The 27,379-nt window shown below is 37.4% G+C and overlaps 2 protein-coding genes across 8 annotated transcripts in view; one reads left to right on the top strand and one right to left on the bottom strand.

Annotated features, from left to right (window-relative positions):
• The window catches only part of S100pbp (S100P binding protein), a 42,102-nt gene extending 15,985 nt beyond the window's left edge, over positions 1–26,117 (bottom strand). Inside the window, exons 1-7 of one of the 7 annotated variants that reach the window (XM_021735223.3) lie at positions 26,014–26,117; positions 18,268–18,384; positions 16,714–17,567; positions 15,595–15,680; positions 14,253–14,356; positions 13,805–13,878; positions 10,392–10,419 (exon numbers count right to left, since the gene is read on the bottom strand). In XM_021735223.3, coding sequence (XP_021590898.2) covers positions 13,808–13,878; positions 14,253–14,356; positions 15,595–15,680; positions 16,714–17,565 — 1,113 coding nt within the window. In that variant the 5' untranslated portion in view covers positions 17,566–17,567; positions 18,268–18,384; positions 26,014–26,117 and the 3' untranslated portion in view covers positions 10,392–10,419; positions 13,805–13,807. Of the gene's footprint in view, positions 1–2,229; positions 6,638–10,391; positions 10,420–13,804; positions 13,879–14,252; positions 14,357–15,594; positions 15,681–16,713; positions 17,568–18,267; positions 18,385–25,699; positions 25,970–26,013 lie in introns of those variants that run through there. The other 6 variants (XM_078025862.1, XM_078025861.1, XM_013363988.4 and 3 more) reach the window with 6 other exon arrangements.
• Positions 26,118–26,288: 171 nt separating this feature from the next.
• The window catches only part of Yars1 (tyrosyl-tRNA synthetase 1), a 29,343-nt gene continuing 28,252 nt past the window's right edge, over positions 26,289–27,379 (top strand). Inside the window, exon 1 of the mRNA XM_005317765.4 lies at positions 26,289–26,519. Coding sequence (XP_005317822.1) covers positions 26,355–26,519 — 165 coding nt within the window. The 5' untranslated portion in view covers positions 26,289–26,354. The remainder of the gene's footprint in view (positions 26,520–27,379) is intronic.

Raw genomic sequence — 27,379 nt, 5'->3', positions numbered from 1 at the left:
TTTAAAAAAAAAAAAAAAAAAACTCAAAAACTGTAAGGTACACAGAATAAAGGAAAAACACTATTATGACCTTCTAAATAAATGCAGAAAAAAATGTACCTGACAAAATTAACCACTCATTCATGATAAAAAAATCACAAATAAAAATTCTACAAATAGGGCTGGAGTTGTTGGCTCAGTGGCTCAGTGCTTGCCTTGCACATGTGAAGCACTGGGTTTACTCCTCAACACCACATAAAAATAAACAAAGATGTATTAAAACAGGGGCTGGGGATGTGGCTCAAGCAGTAGAGCGCTCGCCTGGCATGCGTGCGGCCCGGGTTCGATCCTCAGCACCACGTACAAAGATGTTGTGTCCGTCAAAAACTAAAAAATAAATATTAAAAAATTCTCTCTCTCTCTCACTAAAAAAAAAAAAATGTATTCAAACAAATAAACAAACAAGCTCTACAAACAGAAGGGTAGAAAGGGGTTTCCTCAACCCAATAAAGGGCACTTATATATCATGCTTAATGTACTAGAGATTCTAGCCAATACAATAAGAAAAAAGGCTTATAAACTAGAAAGAGAGAAACTACCTTTATTTACAGATAATATACCAATGTTATAGGTAACATACCAAATGCTGAAAAATCTCTTAAAAGTAGAAGGAAAATTTAGTATGGTTTGTATAATATAAAGTAAAAAAAATCAATTAAATTTCTTTATACTAGCAATAATCAACTGGAAATATAAATTTTAAAAAATATTATTTACAGGGGCTAGGGCTCAATGGTAGGGCACTTGCCTAGCATGAGTGATGCACTGGGTTTCAGTGATTCTCAGCACCACATACAAAACAAATAATACTCATGAATAAATTTAGCAAGACACATGTTAAGACCTGTTCAACACTGCTAAGAGAAATTAAGTGCAGCGGGGGAGGGGGCATGGGGGTAGGAAAGATGGTGGAATGGGATGAACATCATTACCCTAGGTACACGTATGATTGCACAAATGGTGTTGAAGCCTACTTTGGGTAAAATCAAAGAAGTCAAAAATTGTGCTCTATTTGTGTACAATGAACAGAAGATCATTCTGCTGTTATGTATATAACTGATTAGAATAAATAAAATTAAAAATTAAATGCATGCATAAATGGAGAAATATATCTCATTCACAGTTCAATATTGTTATGTCAATTCTCCCAAACTGAATTATAGATTCACAACAATAGCAATGAAATACCCAGTATTTCAAACAAAGCGATGAGCGGATTCGTAACAAGAATGGAAATCCAAAGTACTAAAACAATTTCAAGATTTACTATGAAGTTCTGGTAATCAAGAGTGTGATACTAGCAAAAGAACAGGCATATGTATCAATGGAAAGGATAGGTTTTTGTTTTTGTTTGTATCAGGGATTGAACTCAGGGACACTCAACCACTCAGTCTTTTTTTGTATTTATTTAGAGACAAGGTCTCACTGAGTTGTTTAGGGCCTTACAAAGTTGCTGAGGTTGGCTTTAAACTTGAAATCCCCCTGCCTCAGCCTCCCCAAACACTTGGGATTACACACATGCACCACCACACCCGGTGTACCAGGCATTTAACCAAGAGGCACTTTACCAATGAGCTACATGCCCAGTCTTTTTTATTTTTTATCTTGAGAATCTTACTAAGTTGCTGAGGACCTTGCTAATTTGTTGAGGCTGGCCTCAAATTTGTGATATTCCTGTCTCAGCCTCCCAAATTACTGGGATTACAGGCATTTGCTACTGAGCCCAGCTAAAAAAAGGATAATTTTTTTTTTTTTTTTAGTACCAGGTATTGAACCCAGGGGTGCTTAATCACTGAGCCAACTTTTGTTATTTATTTTATTTATTCCCCAACCCTTTTTATTTATTATTTTGAGACAGGGTCTCACTAAATTGCTTAGGGCCTCACTAAATTGCTGAGGCTGGCTTTGAACTTGCAATCTTCCTGCCTCAGCCTTTGGAGCCACTGGGATTATAGGTCTGTGCCACAATGTCTTGAAGATTATTCTTTTAATAAATGGTCTAGGACAACTGGATATCCATATGCCAAAAAAGAAATAAAATATCCCCTAAGTCTTTATAAAAGTCACAAAAATTTGTATAAAAAAACTTTGAAAAAATTGTTTAGCAGTTCTTGTAAAATGAAACTATATATAAATTAGTAATTCTAATTATTTAACTTAAGAAATGAAAACACAGGTAGACACGAAAACTCATGTAGGAATGTTCATAGATTCTTTATTAATAATAGCCAAACACAACTAACACAAATATTCATCAACATGTAACCAGATTAAACTGTGGCACATTAAAACAGGAAAATAGAAAATTCAGCAGTAAAAGTAAAGAACCACTAGACTGGGGGTATAGTTCAGTGGTAGAGGACTTGGTTTGCATGCTTGAGGCTCTAGGTTCCATCCCCAGCAATGGAAAAACAAACATGGATCAATCTCATAAACATTGTCCCAAGTAAGATAAACCAGACACAAAAGAAAACTTACTGTATGATCCCATTTATATAAAATTCTAGAAAAGACAAATCTAAACTATAGGAGAACAAAGGAAAAAAAAAAAAATCAATGCTTTCCCAGTGCTAGGGTGGGGACAGGGACCAGAGTGATAAACTTGGAGAACACAGGAAATTTCAGGGAGAATAGGGAGGCAACATTCTACCAATCTTGATTATTGTGGTTAACTTCACAGGTGCATACATGTGTCAAAACTTACCAAAATGTACACTTAAAATGGGTGCATTTATTTCATGTAAAGTATACCTTAATAAACTTGATTTAAAAAAAAAAAAGTCAAGGCAAACTTTCAGATACACAAAGCAGGTGGACTTTTTGATTTTAGTTCCTCTTGCTCCTAATATCCCTCACTAAATCAGAAGTCTCAAATCAATAACCTCAGCAACCATCTAAAGAAATTAGAAAAAGAAGAGCAAATGAAACCCAAAGTAAGAAGAAAGGAAATAATAAACATCAGAATAGTGGGCCAGGGTGCAGCATTTGCCCTGAATGCATGAGTCCCTGGGTTCAAACCTCAGCACCACAAATAAAAAACAAAAATAAAATAAAAATCAGAATAGAAATCAAAGAAATAGAGCTGGCACAACATTGTAACACACCTGTAATCCCAGCTATTCAAGAAGCTGAAGCATGAGAATCACAAAGTTTGAGGGCAGCTTGGGTACCTCAGCAAGACCCTGTGCCAAAATATACTTTTTTAAAATACTTGAGACATAGCTGCATGGTAGAGCACTTATCTAATATATATTATCTAATATATATAAAAATGCAAGGTCCTAGGTGGGACTCCCAGTACCACACACACACACACACACACACACACACAAAAAAAAAAAAAAAAAAAAAAAAATCCAAGAGAAACCTATAGGCCACAAGAGTTAATGGAGAAAGACTCAAATATTTTTCAAAGACAAGGTAACAATCTCATTACTTGTATTCAGCATTGTAGTGGAGTGCAGTAAGACAAGAAAAGCAAATGATATGCAAGTTAGATAGAAACAAGTAAAAATGTATTTATTTTGCAGACAACAAATCATCTATGTAGAAAATCTGACGGAATCTATAAAAAATTAGTAAAACTAATAGGTGAATTTAGGTAAGATTGCAGAATTCACAATCAATAGTCAAAACTCAATTAAATTTCTATTTCTTTTTGGTAATGGGTACTGCACCCAGAGGCGCTCTACCATTGAGCTATATCTCCAGCCCTTTTTAATTTTTGAGACAGGATATAACTAAAATGCTGAGGCTGGCCTTAAATTTAAGAACCTCTTGCCACAGCTTCCCAAGTCATTAATATAACGCATGCACAACATCAGCTAAAATCATATTTATTTATTTACTTATTTCTATGGTCTTGGGGATAGAACCTAGGGGTGCTTTATCACTAAGCTACCTACATTCCAAGTCTGTTTTATTTTTCAATATTCAGACAGGGTCTCACTAGGTTGTTAATGCTGGCCTCAAACTTGCAATTCTCCTTATTCAGCTTCAGAGTTGCTGGCATTACAGATGTGTGTCACTGCTCAGTTAAAACTTCTGTTCTTTAAAAGACACTGTTAAGAGGGGCTGTAGTTGTGGCTCAGCGGTAGAGCACTTGGTTGGCACGGGCAAGGCCCTGGGTTCAATCCTCAGTACCACACAAAAATAAAATAAAGGTAATTGTGTCCAACTACAACTAAAACAAAATATTTTAAATTAAAAAAAAAAAAGACACTGTTAAAAAGAGAAGAAAGAAGGGGCTGGGACTGTAGCTCAGTGGTATAGCACTTGCTTCACAGGTGTGAGACACTGGGTTTGATCCTCAGCATCATATAAAAATAAATACATGAAAAGATATTGTGTCAATTTGCAACTAAAAATATTTTTTTTAAAAAAGGACAGGCCAGCAGGGCATGGCAGTGCACACCTATAATCCCAGCAGCTCAAGAGGCTGAGGAAAGAGGATCACAAGTTCAAAGACAGCCTTGATAACTTAGTGGAGGCCTAAGCAATTTAGGGAGACTGTCTCAAAATAAAAAGGGCTGAGGATATGGCTCAGCGTGAAATGCCATGAATTCAATACTGGTACCAAAAAAAAAAGACAAGCCACAGACTGGGAGGAAATGGGCAAAAGATCTCTAACCAAGGAAGATACACAAATGGCAAATAAGTACATGAACAGGTACCTAACACTGTCAGTCCTTAGGGAAATGCTAATTAAAACCACAATGCAGTGGGGAGCTGGAGGAAGATTCCAAGTTCAAGGTCAACCTCCACAAGTTAGTGAGGCCATAAAAAACTTAGCAAGACTCTGGCTCAAAATAAAAAATATAAGGGCTAGGATCCAGCTCATTGGTAAAGCATTCTTTGGTTCAATCCTCAGTACCAAATAAAAGTAACAAATGTTGGCAAGGATGTGGAAAAATTGGGACCTTTGTGCATTGGCGGAAATATAAAATGGTGCAGCTGCTTTGGATAAACAGTTTGGCAGTTCCTCAAAAAATTAAAAATAGGGCTGGGATATAGCTCAGGTTTAGAGTACTTGCCTAGCATGCAAGAGGCTCTCAGTTTGATCCCCAACACCACTCATACACACACACACACAAATTAAAAATAGAATTACCATGTGATACAGCTGTATACATAAGAATTGAAAGCAGGGTGTCAGAGAGATATTTGTAGACCCAGATATGTAGCAGCAATGTTCATAATAGCTAAAAGTTAAAAGCAACTCAAGTGTCCAAATGATAGATGAATGGATATTAAAAATGTGATATTACATATCCTGAAATACTATTCAGTCTTAAAATTTTGATATGTGCTACAACACGGATGAACCTTGAGGTCATTATGCTTAGAGAAAGCCAGTCATAAAATGAAAAATACTGTATCATTAGTCTTATACGAGGTACCTAGAATTGTCAAAATTCATAAAGACAAAGGGTGCTTGCAAGAACCTGGGAGAAGCAGGGATGAAGACCTATGGTTTAATAAATATAGATAGAGCTTAACATTTGCAAGACAAAAAAGTTCTTGAGATGTGATGATAGGTGCATAATAATATGAAGATACTTAATACTATTGGATGATATAGCTTACAATGGCAAAAAAAAAAGGCAGGGGAGTAAAAAATGAAGGTCAATATGTATGCTGTGTTGTATTTTTCTACAACAAAAAAAATTAGGAAAAAAAATACTGTTTCAAGTGTTTCTAAGGATGGGAGCAACTGGAATGCATACAATGCTGGTAGGAATATAAAATGATACATTCATTCTGGAAAACATTTTGGTAGTATCTTAAAAAGCTGAGCACACACTTACCATATGATCCATTGATTTTTTTTTTTTTTAACTTAAAACTCAGTACGTATAAACTTCAAAATAATTAGGCTGGGCTGTGAATGTAGCTTAGTGATAGAGCACTTGACAAGCATGCTTAATGAAAAAATAAAAAATGCTATGAGAAGGAAACCAGGCTCAGAGAAGAAAAGGTACACATTGTATGATTCCATTTTTTTTTTAAACAAAACTCTAGAAAATATAATTTATGGTGACAGCAGATCAATGGTTGCCTGGAATTGGGAGGGAGCAGGGAAAAAAGTAGAAGGGAAGAATTATAAAGGTACATGAAGGAATTTTGGGGTCTGAATCTTAAATTTAATGGTAATTTCATGGGTGTATACATCAAAACTTGAAAAACTATGTACTTAAAGCATGTAAAGTATGGGATGAAATTGTAACTCAGTATTAGAGCACTTGCCTAGCATGCATGAAGCCCCTGGATTCAATCCCTACTATCACAAAAAAAGAAAAAGAAATCATTAATGTAAATGTAGAAATGAACAAGATGAAAAGGTTGAGAAAAAAGTCTATCAAGTCTAATAAAGACAGAGGAAGAACAAGAAAAAAAAAAAGGAACTTAGAAGATCAGTCCTCGAAGTCTCAATATTTAACAGGAGAAGGAGAGAACAGATAATATAGAGAGGAAACAATGACCCAAAACATGCAAGTAGACAGGCATGATAGCGCACGCCTGTAATCCCAGCTACTCCAGAGGCTGAGGCAGGAGGGTTGCAAGTTCAAGGCCAGCTTCAGCAACTTAGCAAGAGACCCTGTTTTAAAATAAAATGAAGAAGGGCGGGGGATGTAGCTCAGTGGTTGAACACTTGTCTCCTATGTTATAGGCCTTGGGTTCTATCCTCAGTAACACACACAAAAAAAACAACTCAGAATTGAAAGATACATATCCCACATTAAAAGATCCAATAAGTAGCATAAGGAATGTGAGGGGAAAACAAGAACCAAAAAAGAAAGAAAGAAAAAACAAAACAACAACAAAAAAACCCCTTAGCACCAAGATATCGCAATAATCAGTACAAAATTTTAGAATACAATGGATAAAAAGAAGATCTTGGGGTTGGGGTTGTGGCTCAGTGGTTAGAATGCTTGATTAGCATGTGTGAGGCACTGGGTCAATCCCCAGCACCACATTAAAAAAATAAACAAAATAAAGGTATTGTATCCATCTATAATTAAAAATATTAAAAAAAAATCTTAAGAACTTCTAGAGAAAAAAGCAGTAGGTCACATACAAGGAAATAATTAACAACAGACTTTTAAACAGTAATGCGTGCATGTATATCTTTAAATTTCCAAGGAAAAATGACTTGCAACATAGTGTTCTATACCAAACTATCAATCAAGTATTGGGATAAAATAATTTTTAGATGTGTAAGGACCTAAAAAAAATTTTTAATCTCCTATGCTCCCTTTATTAGAAATTCCCTTCTTATCAATTCTTACCAAATTTTTGGTACTAAAACTAATTCTAATTCCAAATCTCTGGTACTAAAACCAAAGATTAAGAAAGAGAAAAACAAAGGATCTAGGAAACATAATTCAATCTAGGAGGGCAGCAAAGGCAAATCCTAGATGACAGCTCTGTAGCAGGGCTAAGAAACAAACAATGCAGATTTGAATAACACAGTATTCTGAGAAGGAGAACTCCAGAAAAAAAAAAAAAATTAGGAGTTGGTAGATAGATTACTGGTATGTTTGAGTATTTATGGAGAGAGAAGGGTAACACTGATTAGAAATAAGTTCATTAAATTCATGTTCATTTTTAAAAAATAAGGATATATTCATATATACTCTTAAAAATAATGAGGCAATTAACAACTCCAGAAAAAGGAATGATTTAAGAAAATGGAACTGTAAGACACTACTTGGCTTTGCAATGAACAATATTTATTTATTTGTAACACAAACAATAAACACTACCTTAACACCCATTAAGATAACTGCTACTAAAAAAACAAAAAACAAGTGTTGCAAAGATGGGGAAACATACTCTTGTACAATGCTGTTGGGACTATAAAATGATACAACTGCCTTACAAACACAGTATGGCGGTTACTAAAAATACATACATACATAAAACTAGCATATGATCCAGCAATCCCACTTCTGGATATATATCCAAAAAGAATATAAAGCAAGGTCTCAGAGATATCTGTAGACCCATGTTCACAGCAGTTCTGTTCATAAGAGCCAAGAGGTAGAAGTAACATGAATGTTACTTCCAGATCAATGGATTAAACAAGATGTGGTATACATATAAAAATGGAATAGCCTTAAAAGAGAAGAAATTCCTGTATATGCCATTATATGAATAAATCTTGTAGACATTAAGTGATATAAACTAGTACACACACACACACAAATAAATAAATAAGAAATCCAAATACTGTGTGATTCCACTTACACGAGGGATAAGGGAGGAGTGTAATTTTTGAATAATGGATATAGAATTTCAGATTTGCAAGATGAAAAAGTTTTGCAGATCTGTTTCACAACAATGTGCACATATGTAACACTACTGAACTGTAGTGTTACATATTTAACCCTTTAAAGCTGGTTAAGATGAAGCAGAGTGCTGGGCATGGTGGCACACACCTGTAATCCCAGTGGCTCGGGAGTTTAAGGCAGGAGGATCAAGAGTTCAAAGCCAGCCTCAGCAAAAGCAAGGCTCTAAGCAACTCAGTGAGACCTTGTCTCTAAATAAACTACAAAATAGGGCTGGGGATGTGGCTCAGTGGTTGAGGGCCCCTGAGTTCAATCCCTAGTACACACACAAAAAAAGAGCAGGGTGTGGTGGTGCCTAAGTCTACTCCCAACTACTTAGGAGGCTGAGGCAAGAGGATCTGAAGTTTGAGGCCAACCTGGGAAACTCAGCAAGAACCTGTGTCAGAATGCTTACATAGAACATACAACAGCCTAGGTTCAAACTCCAAAACCATAAAAAAAGCAATAAAAACCCAATATGGCAAATTTTGCCAGATGTAGTGGTGAATGCCTACAGTTCTAGCAGCTTAGGATGAAGAAGCAGGAGGATTGAGAGTTCAAAGCCAGCCTCAGCAACTTAGTGGGGCCCTAAGCAACTCAGTGAGACCCTGTCTCTTAATAAAATAGAAAAAAGGGCTGGGGATGTGACTCAGTGGTTGAGAGCTCCTGGGTTTAATTCCTGGTACCAAAAAAAAAAAAAAAAAAAAGATGGCAAATTTTATGTTATCATTTTTAACAATTAAAAAAAAAACAACGGCATCATGAGAACAGAGCCAGTTTGAAATAAAATGAACATCAAAAAAAACTATAATTGATTATAATAATTTTTTTTAAATCCATGAGCACTGAAGATATAGTTCAGAGCTAGAATACATATTTAGCATGTGAAAATCCCTAGGTTTAGTCTATGACCCAAGTAAGTTATTAAAAAAGAAAAAAAAAAATCCATGAGTTCACAGTGATATCTTAAAAAAAAAAAAAGTAGAATTAGGCCTGGTGGCACACACCTATAATCCCAGTGGCTTGGGAGGCTAAAGCAGGAAGATCGTGGGTTCAAAGCCAGCCCCAGCAACTTAGTGAGACCTTGTCTCAAAATTTTAAAAAAGGGCTATGGATGTGGCTCAGTGGTTGAGAATTTCTGGAGTCAATCCCTAGTACCAAAAAAAAAAAAAAAAAAAAAAAATCCTTATCCAGGAATAGTACAGCACAGCTACCTGGGAGGCTAAGTCAGGAAGATGGCTTAAGTACAGGAGTTTAAGGCCAGTTTGGGCAACATAGTAATTCTTTATTATATCAGAAAAAGGAGGGAAGGGAGGGAAAGAAGGATGGTGAGGCAGGCAGGCTGATAACTGTGCTGGAAACAGGATATTCATATGGTACCAAAATATCACCCCACAAATGACTAATTACAAAGAGGAAAAATGTAATTTACATTGGAATGACATGGCAATTAATGACCTCAACAATATTATTATTAATATTAGTGGAACAACCTGTCATTAGCGCCTCTTAATTTGATATAAGATGAATACCTAATAGCAGTTCTGAACTATTTCAATCCAACATCTTAATCTGAATCTAATTCTGTTACTAGACCCAACTTCTAGTTTACAGAAGTACAGGGAATGGAGGAACAAATTAAACACCACCAAGGGAACAATCAGACAAAATTTAAAATGTGGGACAATCTACAAAACAAATGACCTAAATTAAAAGAAATTAAGCAGACAAAAACTAAACATGGGAACCTTGATTAGATACTATTTGAACAAAGTTACAAAAAGACATTTTGGGACAAATGTGAAAACTGGAATATGGACTAGATATTAGATGATTTTAAGAAATAATGATTAAAAATAAATTGTCAATTAACATAAAAATGTTTAACCTTACTAATTATTAAAACAAAATGTTAAAATTTGCCTATCAATACTGGTGACAGTAAAAATTAATACAAATTTTTTGGGGCAGGACAATCTGGTAACATGTAACAAAAGTTTTTAAAATGTTTATATACTTTACCCAGCAATTCCACTTCTAGGCATTCATCCTATAGAAATAAGAGTTGTACATAAACATTTATTGACCAGAATATTTACTACAGCAGTACTAATGAAAATGGATACAAACCTAATTATCCAAGATGGAATAAATTATGTAACAGAACTCTTTGTAATCATTAAAAATCTTAATGTGGAATATTCAATGTGTAAAGGTCCTTAAAATGCATTAAGTATAAAGAAAGCGATTACAAAATAAGTTAATTTCCCTGTATATATTCTACCTTATAGGAAACATAATTATCAAAATGTTAACTTTATAGAATGAATTGGTAAGTGATTTTAATTTTTTTATTTGTAGGAGAGAGATCACTGTTTCTAATAACTGAAAGAATAAAAAAATGGAAGAGCAAAGTTTTTTTTTATAATCCTAGACAGCAAACTAAGAACTACCATCTGAAATTACAGGGAAGCCAAGTCTGATCCACTATAAGGAATCTTTCCAATAATTAAGAGTTTTCAAAGCAATAAATGGCCTACCTCATGATAATGGGTTATGTATATAAGAACTTCGATCAAAGGCTGAATGGTCATTTGGCAAAGATATACAGAACAGATTTATGTGTTAGGAGATTAAAGAGAAGATCTTAATGATCCTTCCAACTAGAACTGATAATTTCATATAAAGTTTTTCACTAGTAGCAGAGATGCTAGGAAGGAATTTATATTTTTATTTTGTAGATGGGTTATTAAAACCCCATATGGCACTAAATTAAACAAAAGAAAGTATGCCTACATTAGAATAATGGAGTTAAATGATGATTTATTACATTCTATGTCAATAATATACACATTATTGATAAAGTAAAAGATGACTAACCCAATGGAAAGAATTCAGAATGAATTAACAAGAACTACCTTTCAATTTGCCCCCTACTAGTTTTCTGTGTCTAATAAGAATCTGAAGAATTAAACTTTTCCAAGGTAAAACAGCTCTAAATATCTCAAAAGAAACACAAGAGGTACTGTACTACCTTTTTTTTTTTTAATTTTGGATGCCCTTAATCATATATAGAGGAAAGATGAAGAATAAGCCATTCCCCCTTTTTAATATGTGTACAAAATTTTAAGACTTTAGATATATGACTACTGGGCAGTAGAAAGTGACACAAAAATTTAGTATCTGATGGGCATGGGGGTGCACGCCTGTAATCAGCTACATGGTAGGCTGAGGAAGGATAATTACAAAGTCAAGGCCAGCCTGGGCAACTTAACAAGACCCTCAAAATAAAAAATAAAAAGGGGGCCAGACTCAGTGATAGACTGCCTTGCCAATAACCTTTGTATTGGGTAACTCAGTGGTAGAAGCCTGGGATTCAATCCTTAGCAAAACACACACACACACACACACACACACACACACACACACACACACACACAGAGTATCATCCTGGATTCCTGGAAGACAGATGGAAATGCTAGAAGCCTATGAAAATTTTAGAATGTCTGTGATGCTGAAAATCATTAGATGTCAGAAGAAATTCCCTAAAAGATCTAATTTTAATTTTTAAAAATTAATTAACTAATTTATATATTTTTGTGGTACTGGATATTGAATCCAGGGGTGCTCTTACCACTGAACTACATCCCCAGCTCTTTTTGAGACAGATTCTTACTAAGTTGCCAAGGTAGCCTTGAAATTTTAATCCTCCCACCTCAGCCTCCAGAGTAGCTGGGATTACAGGTGTGTGCCACCACACCTAGCTAAAGATGTAATTTTTAAAAATAAAAATATTCTTTTAATATGTAAATGTTCTAACTATTCAAAAGTATAGTATAATGAAGACCCAGGCACCTATCACTCAGCTTCATCTAGCTACATTTTGTTAAAGCTATAACATTTAATTTTCCAGGTTTGGGTTTTTTAATTTTCTTTTGAGATTTCAATACCAGATATCACACTATTTTACCTATAAAAACTTCAGCATGAAAAGATGAACTTTCTTGTTAACAATAAGTATTCAATAAATGCTGGTTACCAGGACTAGGTATTATTCTATGAATTAAATTTGCACTTATACATATAATCTCACAAGCTAAGCTTCATTATTCTCATTTGACAACTGAGTTTATAATGGGTCATAAGAACTTCGAAAAAAATAAGCAGTGGTGCCAAAATATGAACCTAGACTAGATTTTTTTTTTTTTCAACCACTAAGGTCTGCTGCCTTTCCACATAGTTATTCTAGCTGCACCTTGGACATACGTACAGGAGAGGGACTGGTAAATGAGGAAGAGGATGGAATGGAAAATATTCTATAATATGAGCAGTTGCTCCTTGCTTTTCCTGTGAAATTTTCTTTAAATGGGCCAAATGAGAAAAGCAAAATGTAAGTAGGTATCAGTACCAACCACCTAAGGAGGAGGAAAGTCAACTCACAGAAAGAAAAGTAATGATAAGGCCTTTTCCACAGAACTTGAATATAAACAAATCTAATTTGTCCCTCCCCACAATATGGGTGGAAAGGTATCTTTACTTCCACCAGATATAAAAAAACAGTTTAAGAAAAAAAAAAAATGTCACAAGCAGAGGGTTGAAAAATCAGAATTCTTTCTCCATTGCACTTTTATTTGAATGTAATATGATTCCTTAACAAAATCGTGAGTAGAAACTATGAGGACCTGGAATAAAAATGTCTTCTGATGGATAATTTGGGAGTTTCACTACAGGCTTATAAAACAAACAACTAATACAAAGTCTTTTAAAAAGAAAGGGGGGTGTCTTCTGCTGAAGGAATGACAATCCCCCTAAAACCTTCCCTAGCAACTTACAATAATCTTAAGATTAATTACTCATGTCTTTCTCTGGAACTTACCTAGGACATCCTCCTTCCTCATCTTCCACTCTTCCCAAATGCAATCAGGTGAATCCTTCATAGCTTCTACTGTATTTTTTAAATGCAACTCTTTGGAGAACTAACCAATAGTGCTTTTTCCTTCCCTGAACTATGAATTTCCAGAGGGCCAAGATCCTCTATAACTTCTCTTTACATTTCCAATTTATAATCTTCAGACCTAGCACCGCTGAAAGTAACCAAGAAAGGTTTACTGAATGAATAGGAAAAGAAGCCAAAGATGGCAGAATTTCGAGTGATCTGTAGGAAAAAGAGTTCTTTTTAATCAGTGTAAAACCACCCTAATTTCTGTACCTTCAATTCTGCCCACAAGTTTCCCTTTAGGAATTTCCCCATTAACTAAAAGTTCAAGCTGAATGGTAACATGAAATATACTCTTGAGAGTTGGAGAAAGATTCAAACCACTTTGGTCTGCAATAGCCTATAATGAAATACCGAAAAATTAGCTTAAAGAATTTTGAAAATAATCAAATCTTTTATACAGAAAAAATAGCTTGAAGAATCTTGAAAATAGTCAAACCTTTCAGAAGCTTTCATTCAGAAGCCAGGATACAGGATGGTGTTTGAAATGCTTGCTTTTTTTACATAGAAATGCTAAAGTCAACAGGGAAAATAAATAATTTCAAATTAACTAGTAAGGTCATCGAATTCTACTACTTTTCAGGCAAAAATAATTCCTAGCAAAAAAAGTAGAGGTCTGAGCTACAGCCCTCAGCCATGAGGGATGCACTCTTCATATATGGTAGTAATATGAGTCTGCTTAGACCTTTCCCTAATATCATTAGCCAAAGCACTTTGGATGATTATCTGGCTAGGCAATCCCTTGAAATAAAAATCTTTGGGTAAGGAAGTATCTTTGTCACCAATTTAAGAAAAGTTTAAACAATCTCCCAATTTAAGATGCATTACACTTGAAAGAAAAAGTCCCATTACATGTTTTATATGCCATTCTTTCGTTACCATGTTACCTTGGTTAGAGTCCCCTGGATCTTCTATATGATCAAAGACACTCCTGAGATAAATTTGCTTCTGCTGTTCTAGATCTGATTGTGAAAACGTCGAAACATTAGTCCTTGAATAAAGCAAACCAGGAGGAAAAACAGTCCATTAGAACCATGAATATACTGCTCTGTAAAGAAAAGTCACATACTGCTAACTGTTAGAACAACCAAATTTCCAGAGGCAAAATTCTCTTTTAAGATCCAGTGACAGAAGACAGCATTAGTCATATAATATGAAGCAGAAATCAGGTATGAAACAAAGAGTAAAATGAAAAGAAGAAATAGATACAACCTCCTAATAAGGGATAGGAAGGTAAAGATTACCTAGTCCCTAGAGAAAGAAAGCTTTTGTTGAATAATTCAAGGTTAGTCAGGAAATAGCTAACTTCACAGAACCACAGAAAAGTTGAATGAGATAAAGACTGAACAGAACAAGCTAAATCTGGCAAGTAGGGCAATGGTGACCACAGCAAGAGCAATTTCTGGCCCTTGCTCATACTGATTGCACTGTATTAAAGCCAGTGGATGAAAAAGTCAGTGGATGAGATTATAAATTTATTACTGTTCCAAGTAATGTGATTTGTGTTCCTTTGGTATAATTTCCATTGTAAGCAATCCATAAGATTTCCCTCAATTATGCAAACAAAACAGAAAACTAGGATTGGGGAGGCAGTCAAAGGGGACTATATTTGTAATATTTAAAAATTTTAATGCAGAATAAATATAATATATAATCAATGTGTGAAATTTTTTTTTTTTAAATTTCACCATAAGAAAAGTCAACCTGATTTCAACCAAAAAAAAAAAAAAGTTTTTCTAGTACATTCAATGAAGAGGCCCATGTACAGACACTGCCATCTCCTGGCAATAAGAAAATCAACTGAAAAGGCGACCCAAATATCTGCAAACCCTGACTAGAATTTTTCCCCAAGGACCTGTGTTGACAGAGCTGACTGAGGAATTTTCTACATATTTACATGTTAACATTTTTGTTACTCTCTATGCTCCTATCATACATGTTACCAGGCTTCTACACAAGAGATCTTGCATTTACATTTACTTCTGTTTTTTAACCTTAAAAATAACCCTATGAGGTAGCAGAGAAGGTATCATGTTTTATTTTAACTGACATAAAAAAACCAAGATGAGAGATTATTTGACTTGCTCAGGATCACACAATCAATAGTACCAAAACTTCCAGTTTGCTTACTCCCATGTAGGGTCTTCTCCCATAATAAGGATATTGGGGAGGGGAAAAAAAAATAAAAAAGAACCAACAGAAACCAGAATATTTACACTGTTACATTACCTGGTTTTGGTCTGTAGAACAGGAATGACTTTGCCCAGTCTTCTTTCACGGACTTTCATTTCCCCAGAATCCTTGTCAAGAATATCCTGTTTTTTGTTTTGTTTTGTTTTGTTTTTTTCAGAACAGAAGGAATGCAGAAGGAAGACAGTTTTTAGTTATAAGTTCTTTTTCTTCATTTAAGTTTCAGCTATAACATATAACTGAAAATAAAACTTCATGGAAATATTTTTTAATTAAAGGTTAGAACTGTATAGCCTTGAACACTACTGTATAACACACACTATAGTAGCGCTTTAAATGAAACAGCAACTATAATCTTAAAAATAAATAAGCAAATCATATGAGGTAGGAATTATTATATATTATCCATTTGGCAGAAAGAAAATCAGTTAGAAAAATTGTCCAAAACCTTTTTTTTTTTCAGTTCTTCAGTGGCTGACTCAGCACTGGTACTATACTGAATAAGGATAGCAACCAAAGATCGAGACTTATTTGAAATGATGTACTAGGTACTATAAATACATCATTTCACTAATCCTCTACCTAAAAAATATTATTTGTGCAAGCATGGTGGTGCACTCCTGTAATTCTAGTGGCTCCAGAGGCTGAGGCAGGAGGATTACAAGTTCAAAGACAGTCTCAGCAGTTTAGCAAGGTCCTAAGCAACTTAGGAAGACCCCGTCTCAAAATAAAAAAAAAATTAAAAGGCTGGGGATGTGGCTCAGTGGTTAAGCGTTCCTGAGTTCAATCCCTTTTACCAGAAAAAGAAATATTATTTACTCAAATTTACAGATAAAGGTGGGGGAGGGGTTAGTGGTATAGCATAAGCACAAGGCCCTGGATTTCACTCCAGCACCAATAAATAAATAAAAACAAAAGGGAAAAAAGAAAGACAAAAAAATAGGGAAACTAGCCTAGAGTCACAGGGCTAGTCAGGATTTAAATCCCCATTTGTCTAAACACAAAGCTGGGCTAGACTATAACAAATGCACCACTGTGGTATATAATGACCATTATAGGGGAGGCTGTACATGTATGTGGACAGGGATATAAGGGAGCTCTTCTGTATAGCTTCTGAATGAAAATAATTTTATTTTTACCTTGAAAAAATGTACTTACTCTGTTTGATGAACTGGAAACAACAGGAAACCTCATTTCACAACTTGATTTTTGTGAGCCACCATTTTTCCAGGACGACCCCATATTTGGAGTCTCTGAATGCTCTGAGATCTGAGAGAACACAGGTGTAGATTTCTTACTGTCAGGTGTATTTTTATCAGAGATAGTTTGTTGAAAGTTATTGTTCAAAGGAGAAGAGAACAGGGACCCATCCCAAGCAGAGTTATTGGGGCTCATCTCTTCAGATTCAGTGCAAAGTTCACTCTCATTAGGGTTAAGACCATCTTCTCTCATCCCTTCCTCAAGGGAAGAGGGTTTTTCAGTATCTTTGGATGAATCAATCTTGTCCTTATCAAGCACAGGATCACAAACTGATGGATTAAATGGTGCAACAACAGTTACTTTTATAAGATTCTTTTCTAGTACAAATCGTCTGTTTAACGGTTTAGTAGGAATTGGTCCATGACCAACTGATGTACTTAGCTGAGGTAGTTTGAAGAGGCCAGGAGTCTCAGCTACTGGTCTCAAGTTGTACAATGAATTTTTTTCTTGGGGAGTTTCAAGTAGAACTTGACTCCCTTTCCCTCCATTTTCAACATGCCTGCCATCATCTTTACACAATCTTTCTTCCAAAGAAAAGTGCTCATCTGATGGGTCATCATCCTTCAAAAGCTCATCAATCTCTTCCTCAGTGTAATTGAAATTGTCATCATCTTCTTCTCCATCAGACAGCTCCAGCAAGGAATCATCCAATTCATCCTCATCCAAGGAACCCCAAGAAAATGGGGCAGTGTCTTTAGGCAAGAAAGAGGTACCAGAAGACTGTTCTGAAGGTACTAGTGAGCACGTCATATCTGGAAAAATAAAAGTAAGTCTCACTAAGGAATAGGAAATTCTTCAAACCAACTTTCACCCACTATACATAAGAGTGGCATCCTAATATTTCAATTTCTTTGCCCTGAGACTTATAACAAGATAACTAATTTTAAGATATTTAACCTTACCAGAATTGTGGAAATACATATTAGAATATTTTTTCTTATCAAATGGTAAAAATAAAGAACAGGATACTCTGGATTGATGAAGATGTGAAGAAACAAGCACTCACACACTATCACTAAGAGTATAAATTAGCACAATAATTTGTGAAGAGTAATTTGGTAATACCATTTGACCGAGCAATTTCACTTCTGGACATTTATTTTACAGAAGCACCTATTACAAATGCACATGAAAACATATACAAGGCTATTCAAAGTAGTGTTTTTCAAAGTAGCCAAGTTTGGAGGTAATTTTAATGTCCATCAACAGAAATATTCAGTAAAACCATGGGCATTCACACTAGAATATTTTTCAACTATTTAAAGACACATGAAGTAAACCATTATGTATTATCATGGAAAGATATCTATAAGATACAAACAATATATATATATACACATATATATATTAAGATGTTTGAACATTCAATTTATACTTTTAAAAAAAGTATTACTCTTAAAATTTAAAAAAAGGGAGGGGGGACATAATTAGATAAATAACTGTCTTCCATACTGTGTGGAGCTGCTGGAGCAATCTCTGCCTCTGCCACGAGACCAAATGGAAAAAGGTTTCAGCTCCTGCTAGCTGTTCCTTTCAGGAGACTTGTCAAAATGATTGACTCCCACCTTCCTGCAGGCACAAAGAAAATTAAAGGATCTTCTCATCACTTTCAACTCTGCTAATTACGAAGTCAACTGTATTATGCTTCAAGGTGTTCCATCTATTAATTTTGATCTTGATTTTTTTTTAAATACCACAAAGTTGAATTTTTTTTGAGTCAAGAACATCAAAGAAAAACCTTTAGAGAAAAAAATTATGCAACTAAGAACTAGTTTTGTTCCTCCCAACAATTTGCACTTTCTTAAGACTATGATTTGCTTTAGTAGGATGAATACTGGCTTGGGAATCCAAAGACCTGGATTATAGTACTGGTCCTGTCATTAACCAGATCCAACCAATTAGCTATTTAACCATTTTGATTATAAAATGGGAAGGGATGGAGAAAAGGGTATGAGGCAATGTCTAAGAGTCCACCAAACTCTAATATAATCACAACCCCCCAAAAACTAATAAACTAATTTTCATTATATATAAAATACAAAGAAAAGATCTGCAAACACAAAATCAATGACCATTATAACTTGCAGAGTGACAGAGGTAAGTTAAGTGAAGTCTTCTGTCTGTATCATTTTTACAATTCTACTTGAATATTTATTTGTATAATTAAAACCTAGTTTACAAACAGCTCACGATAGACTTAATCTGTAATTGTCCAGGTTGGAAAGGTGACTAAAACGCTGGTATTTTAAGAAGAAATGCTCAACACTGAACTCAATAATTAGAAATTCCTTGTAGCTTTTTTTTTTGGGTGGGGGGGGCAGTACTGGGGATTATACTCAGGGCACTCAACCACTGAGCCATATCCCCAGCCCTATTTTGTAGTTTATTTAGAGACAGGGTCTCATTGAGTTGCTTAGCGCCTTGCTTTTGCTAAGACTGGCTTTGAAATCATGATCCTCCTGCCTCAGCCTTTCGAGCCACTGGGATTACAGGTGTGCACCACCAGGCTGGCCCTTACAGCTTTTTAACTATAAAGTTTCCTCTATTCCACTACCCTCCCTAACCACACCTTGAGTTTTAGCTTCAGTTCATACACTGTTTCAGAAAACATTGTCTGAGCTTCAGTCATCACATAGCACTGAGTTACATGGTATATCTTTATGTGATTTCCAAGAAATAAATTATGGTTCCCACCCTCCAGGAATTTATATAATCTATGCTACAGAGACAGCACTAAAAATTAAGTACCATTATGAGACTACAAAATGGTATGAACAATAAAGTACTAGAAAGAGGTAGAAAAAGAGTACAGAAAACAAATTTTCTCATGTATTTAAACTTAGAGCCACTTATACTTTTTATTTTACCAATATCGCAGCATTTGTGGATAGGTGGGGCGTAGCTCAATGGTAGAGCTCACATTTACTAGGTCCTGGGTTCAATCCCTAGCACTAAAACAAAAGCAAAAACAAAACCCAACAATTATTGTGACAAGAGTTCCAGGCACTAATCCCCCCAAAACCAAAGGCCAAATATTCTCTCTGATACGCAGATGCTAACACACAATAAGGAAGGGGGAATAGAAGTTCCCTGGATTAGACAAAAGAGGGGGGGGGTTGGGGGGTGGTGGGAGGGGGGGAGGTATGGGAATAGGGAAGACAGAATGAGTTGGACATACCTTTTCTAGGTTCATATATGAATACATTACCAGTGTAACTCCACATTATGTACAACCACAAGAATGGGAAGTTATATTCCATGTACCTATGTCAAAATACCTTCTACTATCATGTATAACTAAAAAGAAAAAATAAGAGTTCCAGGCATTTAAAACAGGTACCTCTATGAAGAAAAAAGTTAATTTCTTGATCTAGTAACTTATTTTATAAAGTAATTTATTTTGGCAGCACTATGAAAAGTTTATTTTTAGAAAAATTTTAAAGAAACTTCATGATTAGCAATAAAAAGCATAATACACACTAGAATAACCAAGGAAACTATAATTTATTTGTCCTTGTTCAGTGTTAAATTTTGTTGAAAATTAACTTTCTTTTTTTTTAAATTTTAAATTGTTGATAGATCTTTATTTTATTTATTTATTTATTTATTTATTTATTTATTTGTGGTGCTGAGAATTGAACCCAGTGCCTCACACATGCCAGGTGAGTGCGCTACTGCTGAGCCCCAGCCCCCCATATTAACTTTCTAAATTGAAAAACTGAATAAACTTTTTAACTGTAATACAAAGAAACATATTGTAAAAGAAACAATCAGAATATAAGAGCATTGCATTAAGAGGTTTTTTGTTTTGTTTGGCACTGTAGATTGAACTCAGGAGCACTTTACCAATGAGCTACATCCCGAAACCTTTTCATTTTATTTATTTTTATTTTTTGAGGTATGGTCTAAATTGCTGAGGTTCTCACCAAATTGCTGAGGCTAGCCTAACTTGCCATCCTCCAGCTTCAGCCTCCCAACTGCTGGGATTATAGGCATGTGCCACTGCACCCAGCTATTAAGTAATTTAAAAACAAGTTTCCTGAATGTATGGGGGAATAAAGGAACAAGTTTTAATAAACAACTCTTAAGTAATATAACAACAACGAAAAAAAAAAACTTTGTGACTGTCAAGCACAAATATTACTGGGATTAAGTAGCTACATTTCTTTTTTTTTTTTTTTTTTTTTAAGAAACATGTAACTTTTTTTTTTAAGATAGAGAGAGGAGAGAGAGAGAGAATTTTTAATATTTTTTTTTTTAGTTCTCGGCGGACACAACATCTTTGTTGGTATGTGGTGCTGAGGATCGAACCCGGGCCGCACGCATGCCAGGCGAGCGCGCTACCGCTTGAGCCACATCCCCAGCCCCAGTAGCTACATTTCTTAGAAGCCCTTTCTGAGCCACTCATCTCAACCCCTCCAAAAAGTCTACTCCAAGTGCTTGCTTGGCCAAGTGGAGTGTTCCATAGATTTTCACTCTTGGAAATGAAAGTTCAGAGGCATTAAGTAATTTAACCAACTATGCATTGTCAATAAAGCTAGAACACGGATCTAACTAAGGTCTAATTCCACAGGCAATGTTTTTTTCTACCACTTCATGATAAGACTTGCCAAGGATCTATCAGCAAATAGCAGAGCTAGAATCCAAACTCAGATCTTCTAAATTCAATAGACTTTTTATCCTCCTGCCTCAGTCTCCTGAGCCATTGAGATTACAGGTATACGCCACCACGCATAGCTAAATTCAGTAAACTCTCTAATAAAACTATGGAATATGTGAAAACTGAAGAGGGCTTTTGGCTTTCTAAAAAAAATAAGATGCCTTATCAGATGAAATGGAAAAACAAGACACTGCCAAACATCACTGCCAAGTACTGTAATTATCAGTTCCTATGTCACACAACATCCAAAGGCACAGAGCTGGCTCTTCAGAACTTTTCACAGAATGTTACAAACAGCAAAACAATGCCATATATACACATGAAAAGATTTTTTTTTCTTCTTTGTGGTACTAAGGATTGAACACTGGGGTGCTCTGCCACTGAGCTACATCCTTATCCTCACCCCACCTTTTTAAAAAATGTTTTAAGTTTTTAGTAGTTACTTCCATAGTAGTGCCCATCCCTTTTTGTTTTTGAGACAGGGTCTCTAAGTTTTGAGTCTGGCCTCAAAGTTGCAATCCTCCTGCCTCAGCCTCCAGAGCAGCTGGGATTATAGGTGTGCACCAACCATGAGAGATAACTTTTAACTTGCACAAATCATTCTCTTCAAAACTTTATTTGTTCATTTACCAAAATTATTATTATTCCTGAAAATTTAAAACATATATACAAGTAACATAATGAACTCCCACATATCCATCACAGTCCCAGTAGTTATTAACCAAAGGTAATCATGTCCTATCTACTTCCCCCTTTACCAGATTACTCTGAATTAAATCCCAGGCATCACATCATTCCATCTATAAACAAGAAGTCCTTATAAATATATCTGGTTCAAATTTCCAATTATCCTCGACATATTTTTCTAAAGTTGGTGGGGGGGTGGGAGGAAGCTGGGCACAGTAGCACATGCCAAATAACCCAAGCAGCTCTGGAGGTAGGAGGATCTCAAGTTCAAAGCCAGCCTCAGCAACTTAGTGAGGCCCTATCTCTAAAACATAAAAAAGGGCTGGGGATAGGGCTCATTGGCTAAGCACCTCTGAGTTCAATCTCTGATACAAAACAAACATCAGCATCCAAATAAGGTCTACACAATGCAACTGACCGAGTATTTTAATTTATAGATTCCCCTTCTTTTTCTCCCTTCAATTTATTTGCTAAAGAAATACTACATGTGCATGAATGCATACACGTATCAAAAAATTATAAAAATATGGATGGGAATAAGAAACACCAAATTCAGCATAGTGTTTATCTCTGGTGGTGGGGAAGGAGGAGGAAAGGCAAGGTGAGATGAGCAGCTTCAGTTCTATCACTAATGATTCGCTTTTAAAAAGAGAATTAAAAAGCCAGGCACAGTGATATATACCTATAGTCCCAACTACTAGCGAGGATAAGGCAGGAGGATTGCAAGTTCAAAGCCAACTTGGGCAACCTGGCAAGACCCTGTCTCAAATTAAAAATTAAAAAGGGCTGGAGATGTAGTTTGGTGGTAGAGTTTCTATGGGTTCAATCTCCAGTACAACAAAGGGGAAAAAAAAAAAAAAAACAGTAACAAGGGCTGAGGATGTGACTCAGTGGTAAAGTGCTTGCTTAACAGACCGGCCTAGGCTTGATCCCTAGCATCAAAAAACAATAACAAGAGCCTGGCCCACACACACCTGTAATCCCAGTGGCTAAGAAGACTGAGGCAGGAGGATTTTAAGTTCAACGCCAGCCTCAGCAAAAGTGAGGTGCTAACCAACTCAATGAGATCCTGTCTCTAAATAAAATACAAAAAAGGTCTGTACATGTGACATAATGGTCAAATGCCATGAGTTAAGTCCATAGTACCTCCTTCCCCCAAACAGAAAGACCTGAAACAAATATAGCAATACAAGATAAATCTGGATGGTGAGCATAATGGTATTCATTATTATGTTACTTCCTGTTTCTATATGCTTAAAGTATTTAATTAAAAGCTTTTTTTTAAATATAAAAAAGGGCTGGGGATAGGGCTCAGTGGCTGGGCATGATGGGGCAAGCCTGTAATCCCAGCTATCCAGGAGCATCACAAATTCAAGGGAAGCCTAGGTAACTTTGCAAAACCCTGTCTCAGACAAAATTCTAAAAAGGGCTGGGGATATAGCTCAGTGATAGAGCATTTGCTTAGTAAAAGAGGTCCTAGATTTGATTCCCATTACCACAAAAATAAACAAATAAATATTTCACAGTATAAAACCTATCTCAAAGGATTATTGCAAGAATTAGATGAGATGCAAACATAAAGCACTTAGCACACTACAGGCACAATCTAAGAGATAAATAAATGGTGGTTATCATTTCATCCCACCACCATCTCCCTTGAAAAGATTAAAGAAAAGCATAGGAATGGTAAGAAAAAGAGTACTACATTGATAATGAAAAGGCCTGGGGATAAGTCCCCTAGACCCTGCTGATTTAGAAATTATCAGTATTATTTATTAACCCAGCATTCAAACCATATTACCACTAAAAACCAGACAGAATGGAGATCTGAAATATAAGGCAAGTTCTGCGAATTAATGGTCACTGAAATACATCATATAGGGGTATGGACTAAATATTCAGAGACTTCAGCAACTCTCAATATCTCTGAACCTAAATATAGATGAACACTTCAAAAAAAGGGATATTCACTGTTAACAAGGATCAACTTCATCCTTGAAGATCAACTGAAGGGATGTTTACAAAAGCACTTTAAAATCTAAAAACCTCATGCCAATGAAAGTTGACTTCAATAAATCTGCAAGGGAGGAAACCCTCAGATAAAACTGAAGCTCTTAAGGTGAAGTTCTACAAGACAGCTTTATACTTCTGCCTGCCATTCTACCACCTTTCTTACTATCTTCCTGGTAACCTCCACTTAAAATATAGGGGCTCCTTTATTTTTTAAAGTAAAAAATATTTTTCCCATTTCCCAAATCTATCTTTTAATTCTGCTCCCCATCCCTGTGTGACCCTATTCTGTCCTTCCACATCTCTCTCACCTGTCCACCCCCTTCTTCACACTTCAGTGTACCACCCCCTCTCTCTGTTCTGTAACCTCCTGGTAGCAACCTCAGAAACTGGTTCCCTATCTATTTTTACCTTACCTCAGAAAACCTATTGCCTTCGAGCACAAAGCCTTCTTCAGGCCACTAAAACTGCAACCAGATGCAACCCCACATCCTCTTTCAAGGCTCTAAAACCAAAACCATTACCAAACTGTGTCCGACAGGCAGGGCCAAAACCAAGAATTATTTCCAAAGAAGAGGATTTCCCATTATTTAGCCTTTGATTTGCAACCTGTACTAAATGCAATATACGTGAAACACAAAGCACAAAAGGCTTTTTTATCACTCATAAAACGGGCCCAATATTTTTTTAAAAATCAAAGAGAACTGAAATTATCTAAGAATTCTGCAATTCCCTTTGAGATAACTAGAAACACTGTAGAATGGACAAACCACCCAGGGCTGGAAACTTCTGCTTCAGGTAACATTTCACTACATCAGGATGCCAAGACTCTCCACCAAAATGGTCATAGAAAGCAGGGACTACTAACCGTGGCAACGGGTTTCTATTTAAGAAGAAAAATGTTTTTTAAAACAATTTTTAAACAGGTGTGTCAAAGTTTGGAGCCCCTAACAAATACACAAAAACAATGCAGATCAGTTTAGGGAAGCTAGCAGGCAACTCAGTGATTTCTTGGTCCTCTCCAGAGCTCACTCTGCAATGCCAACTGCTTCCCCTCTACCTATTCATTGAAGACCAGGAGGAAGAATGGCACAAGTCTACCTTTCCGAGGATACAGCCTGGCCTCCCCCCGCCGCCCACGGCTCTCCAGAAATCTCATCGGCCGCGAGGCGGCGCCGCGCTACCGGTTGGGCTTTTACGCTTCCCTCTCCCCTCCCCAGAAGAGTCGAAGAATTCCCGCCTCCCCGTGGAAGGAGGAAGAAACGCGGGCTTTCTCCCCGCCCTTCCCCCAGCAGGGGCAAAATCAGCCCCTCCGCAGGCCGGGGCGGTGCACCCTCTCTCCCTAGGGACCACCGCCCATAGCCACACCTCGGCTGACCTCAGTCCCCTCTCCCTGAGGGGTGGGTAATCCTCTTCCTCCCGCACCCGCCCCGCGCCTCCGAAAGTCCGCGATCCTCTATCTCCCTCTATCTCCCGAGTAACACCCTCCCGCCGGGCGGGCAAGGGGCAGAGGCATCCCCCACCCACCTCCACGCCACTGCCCCCTCCCCCAACGGGCAGGGACAGCGGACATCGCTCATGCCTCTCAGCTGACCAGAAAGCCTCCCTTTTCCTCAGCAGGGTGAGGGGCGTCGCTCGCCCACCAACGTGGAGGTGGGGGGCAGGGATATCCTCCCGCCACCACCTCAGGAGCGAGAACTAGCCCTTCTCCCAACAGAGCGAGGGCCTCCCTGTCCTTCAAGGGGGCGGGCAGTGTGCGCGACCCCTTGGAGAAGCAACAGGCGCCCCCAACCCCCGCCCAGCCGACGAACGGCCGACCCTTCGTCCCTCCCGCTCTTCACCTCCGGAAGCCGGGCCAAAGCCTGGGCGAACGACTGCGCCTCACTCCGCCCCCTGCGCCATTTTATCGCCCCCTCCCCGACCTCCCCCACCCCGAGGCTGCCTGGCCAACGCCAGGGGGAGGGCAAATAAGCAGTGATTGGCAAGAAACCGCCCCGCCTCTGAGAGGGTTGCGCCCCGCGCAAACGCCGCAATCCCGCCCTCCGCACCTCCTACCCTCCCTGCTGGCTCCGCCCCTTCCCGTTTCATCGACTCACTCGACTCTCCTTTGCTCCAGACTCTCCCGGATAAGGCTAAGCGGAGAAGGGGCCAGGCAGAGAAAGCCGAGCGACGAGCTCAGCTGATGCAACCTGGCGGGACTCTCGTGACAGTTCCCGGCACGCGGCCGCGGAAGCGACGAAGGAAAAGACGCGGGTGCCTGCCGAGCGCGGGAAGCAGGGGTGACGGAGCCATGGGGGACGCTCCAAGTCCTGAAGAAAAGCTGCATCTGATCACCCGGAACTTGCAGGTCAGGCCTTGGGGTTGGAATGCGCAGTCCTGGGTCCAGTTATCCTGAGCCCCACTGTAGGGTAGGCTGGTAACTGTGTGGGGCAGGGAATCTCCGCACCGCGGCAACCCTGAGTAGCTACAGCCCTCGCTAATGATCGGTCCGGCAGTCAAGCAGCCATTCTCTGGATGCCACTGAAATCGCCGTGGACTCATCTCTTGGGTGTTGGAGCTGGGCTTTGAATCCTAGATTCCCATCGCACCCACGCTATTATGTGCCAGGCGTGGTGCTACGAGCCAGGAATATGTTAGGGCACTGCCCTCCAGAGCTGGCCTGGAGAGATCTGACCTTAATGAGCCATAACCTAAACCATTACAGTTTGGAGTACTGAAAGCACTGGGTTATTACACTAAGAAAAGGGAAGGCTGCCACGAGAAAGTGACCTTTAAACTCCCCCTGAAGGAGTGGATCACTCCTTAATTCCACAAATGTTCCTACTTTCACCAGGAACTCTAGGGATAGGACTTAAACAGAAGAAGAATGGAAAAATGGGGAGAAAAGCATTTCAGATGGAAGAGTATTGTCAAGATCCGGAAGAGGGGCTGGGGTTGTGGCTCAGCAGTAGAGTGCTCTCCTAGCACATGTGAGGTCCAGGGTTCAATCCTCAGCACCACATAAAAATAAGTAAATAAAATAAAGGTATTGTGTCTAACTGCAACTAAAAAATAAATATTAAAAAAAGATCCAGAGGAGAGAAAGAACCTTGTGGTTCAGAGAGAAAACTAATTTGGCCGAAGTGAACAAAGTGCTGCTCAGAACACTTAATATTTATGTTATTCATTTTCTTGCCTTCCTTCAGGCCTCTGACTATTGTCACCTTA

The sequence above is a fragment of the Ictidomys tridecemlineatus genome, chromosome 11 (genome assembly GCF_052094955.1).
Source record: "Ictidomys tridecemlineatus isolate mIctTri1 chromosome 11, mIctTri1.hap1, whole genome shotgun sequence".
NCBI classification, from domain to species: Eukaryota; Metazoa; Chordata; class Mammalia; order Rodentia; family Sciuridae; genus Ictidomys; species Ictidomys tridecemlineatus.
Note: the sequence above shows the minus strand (reverse complement) of the source record. Positions and strands in the feature narration are given on the sequence as shown.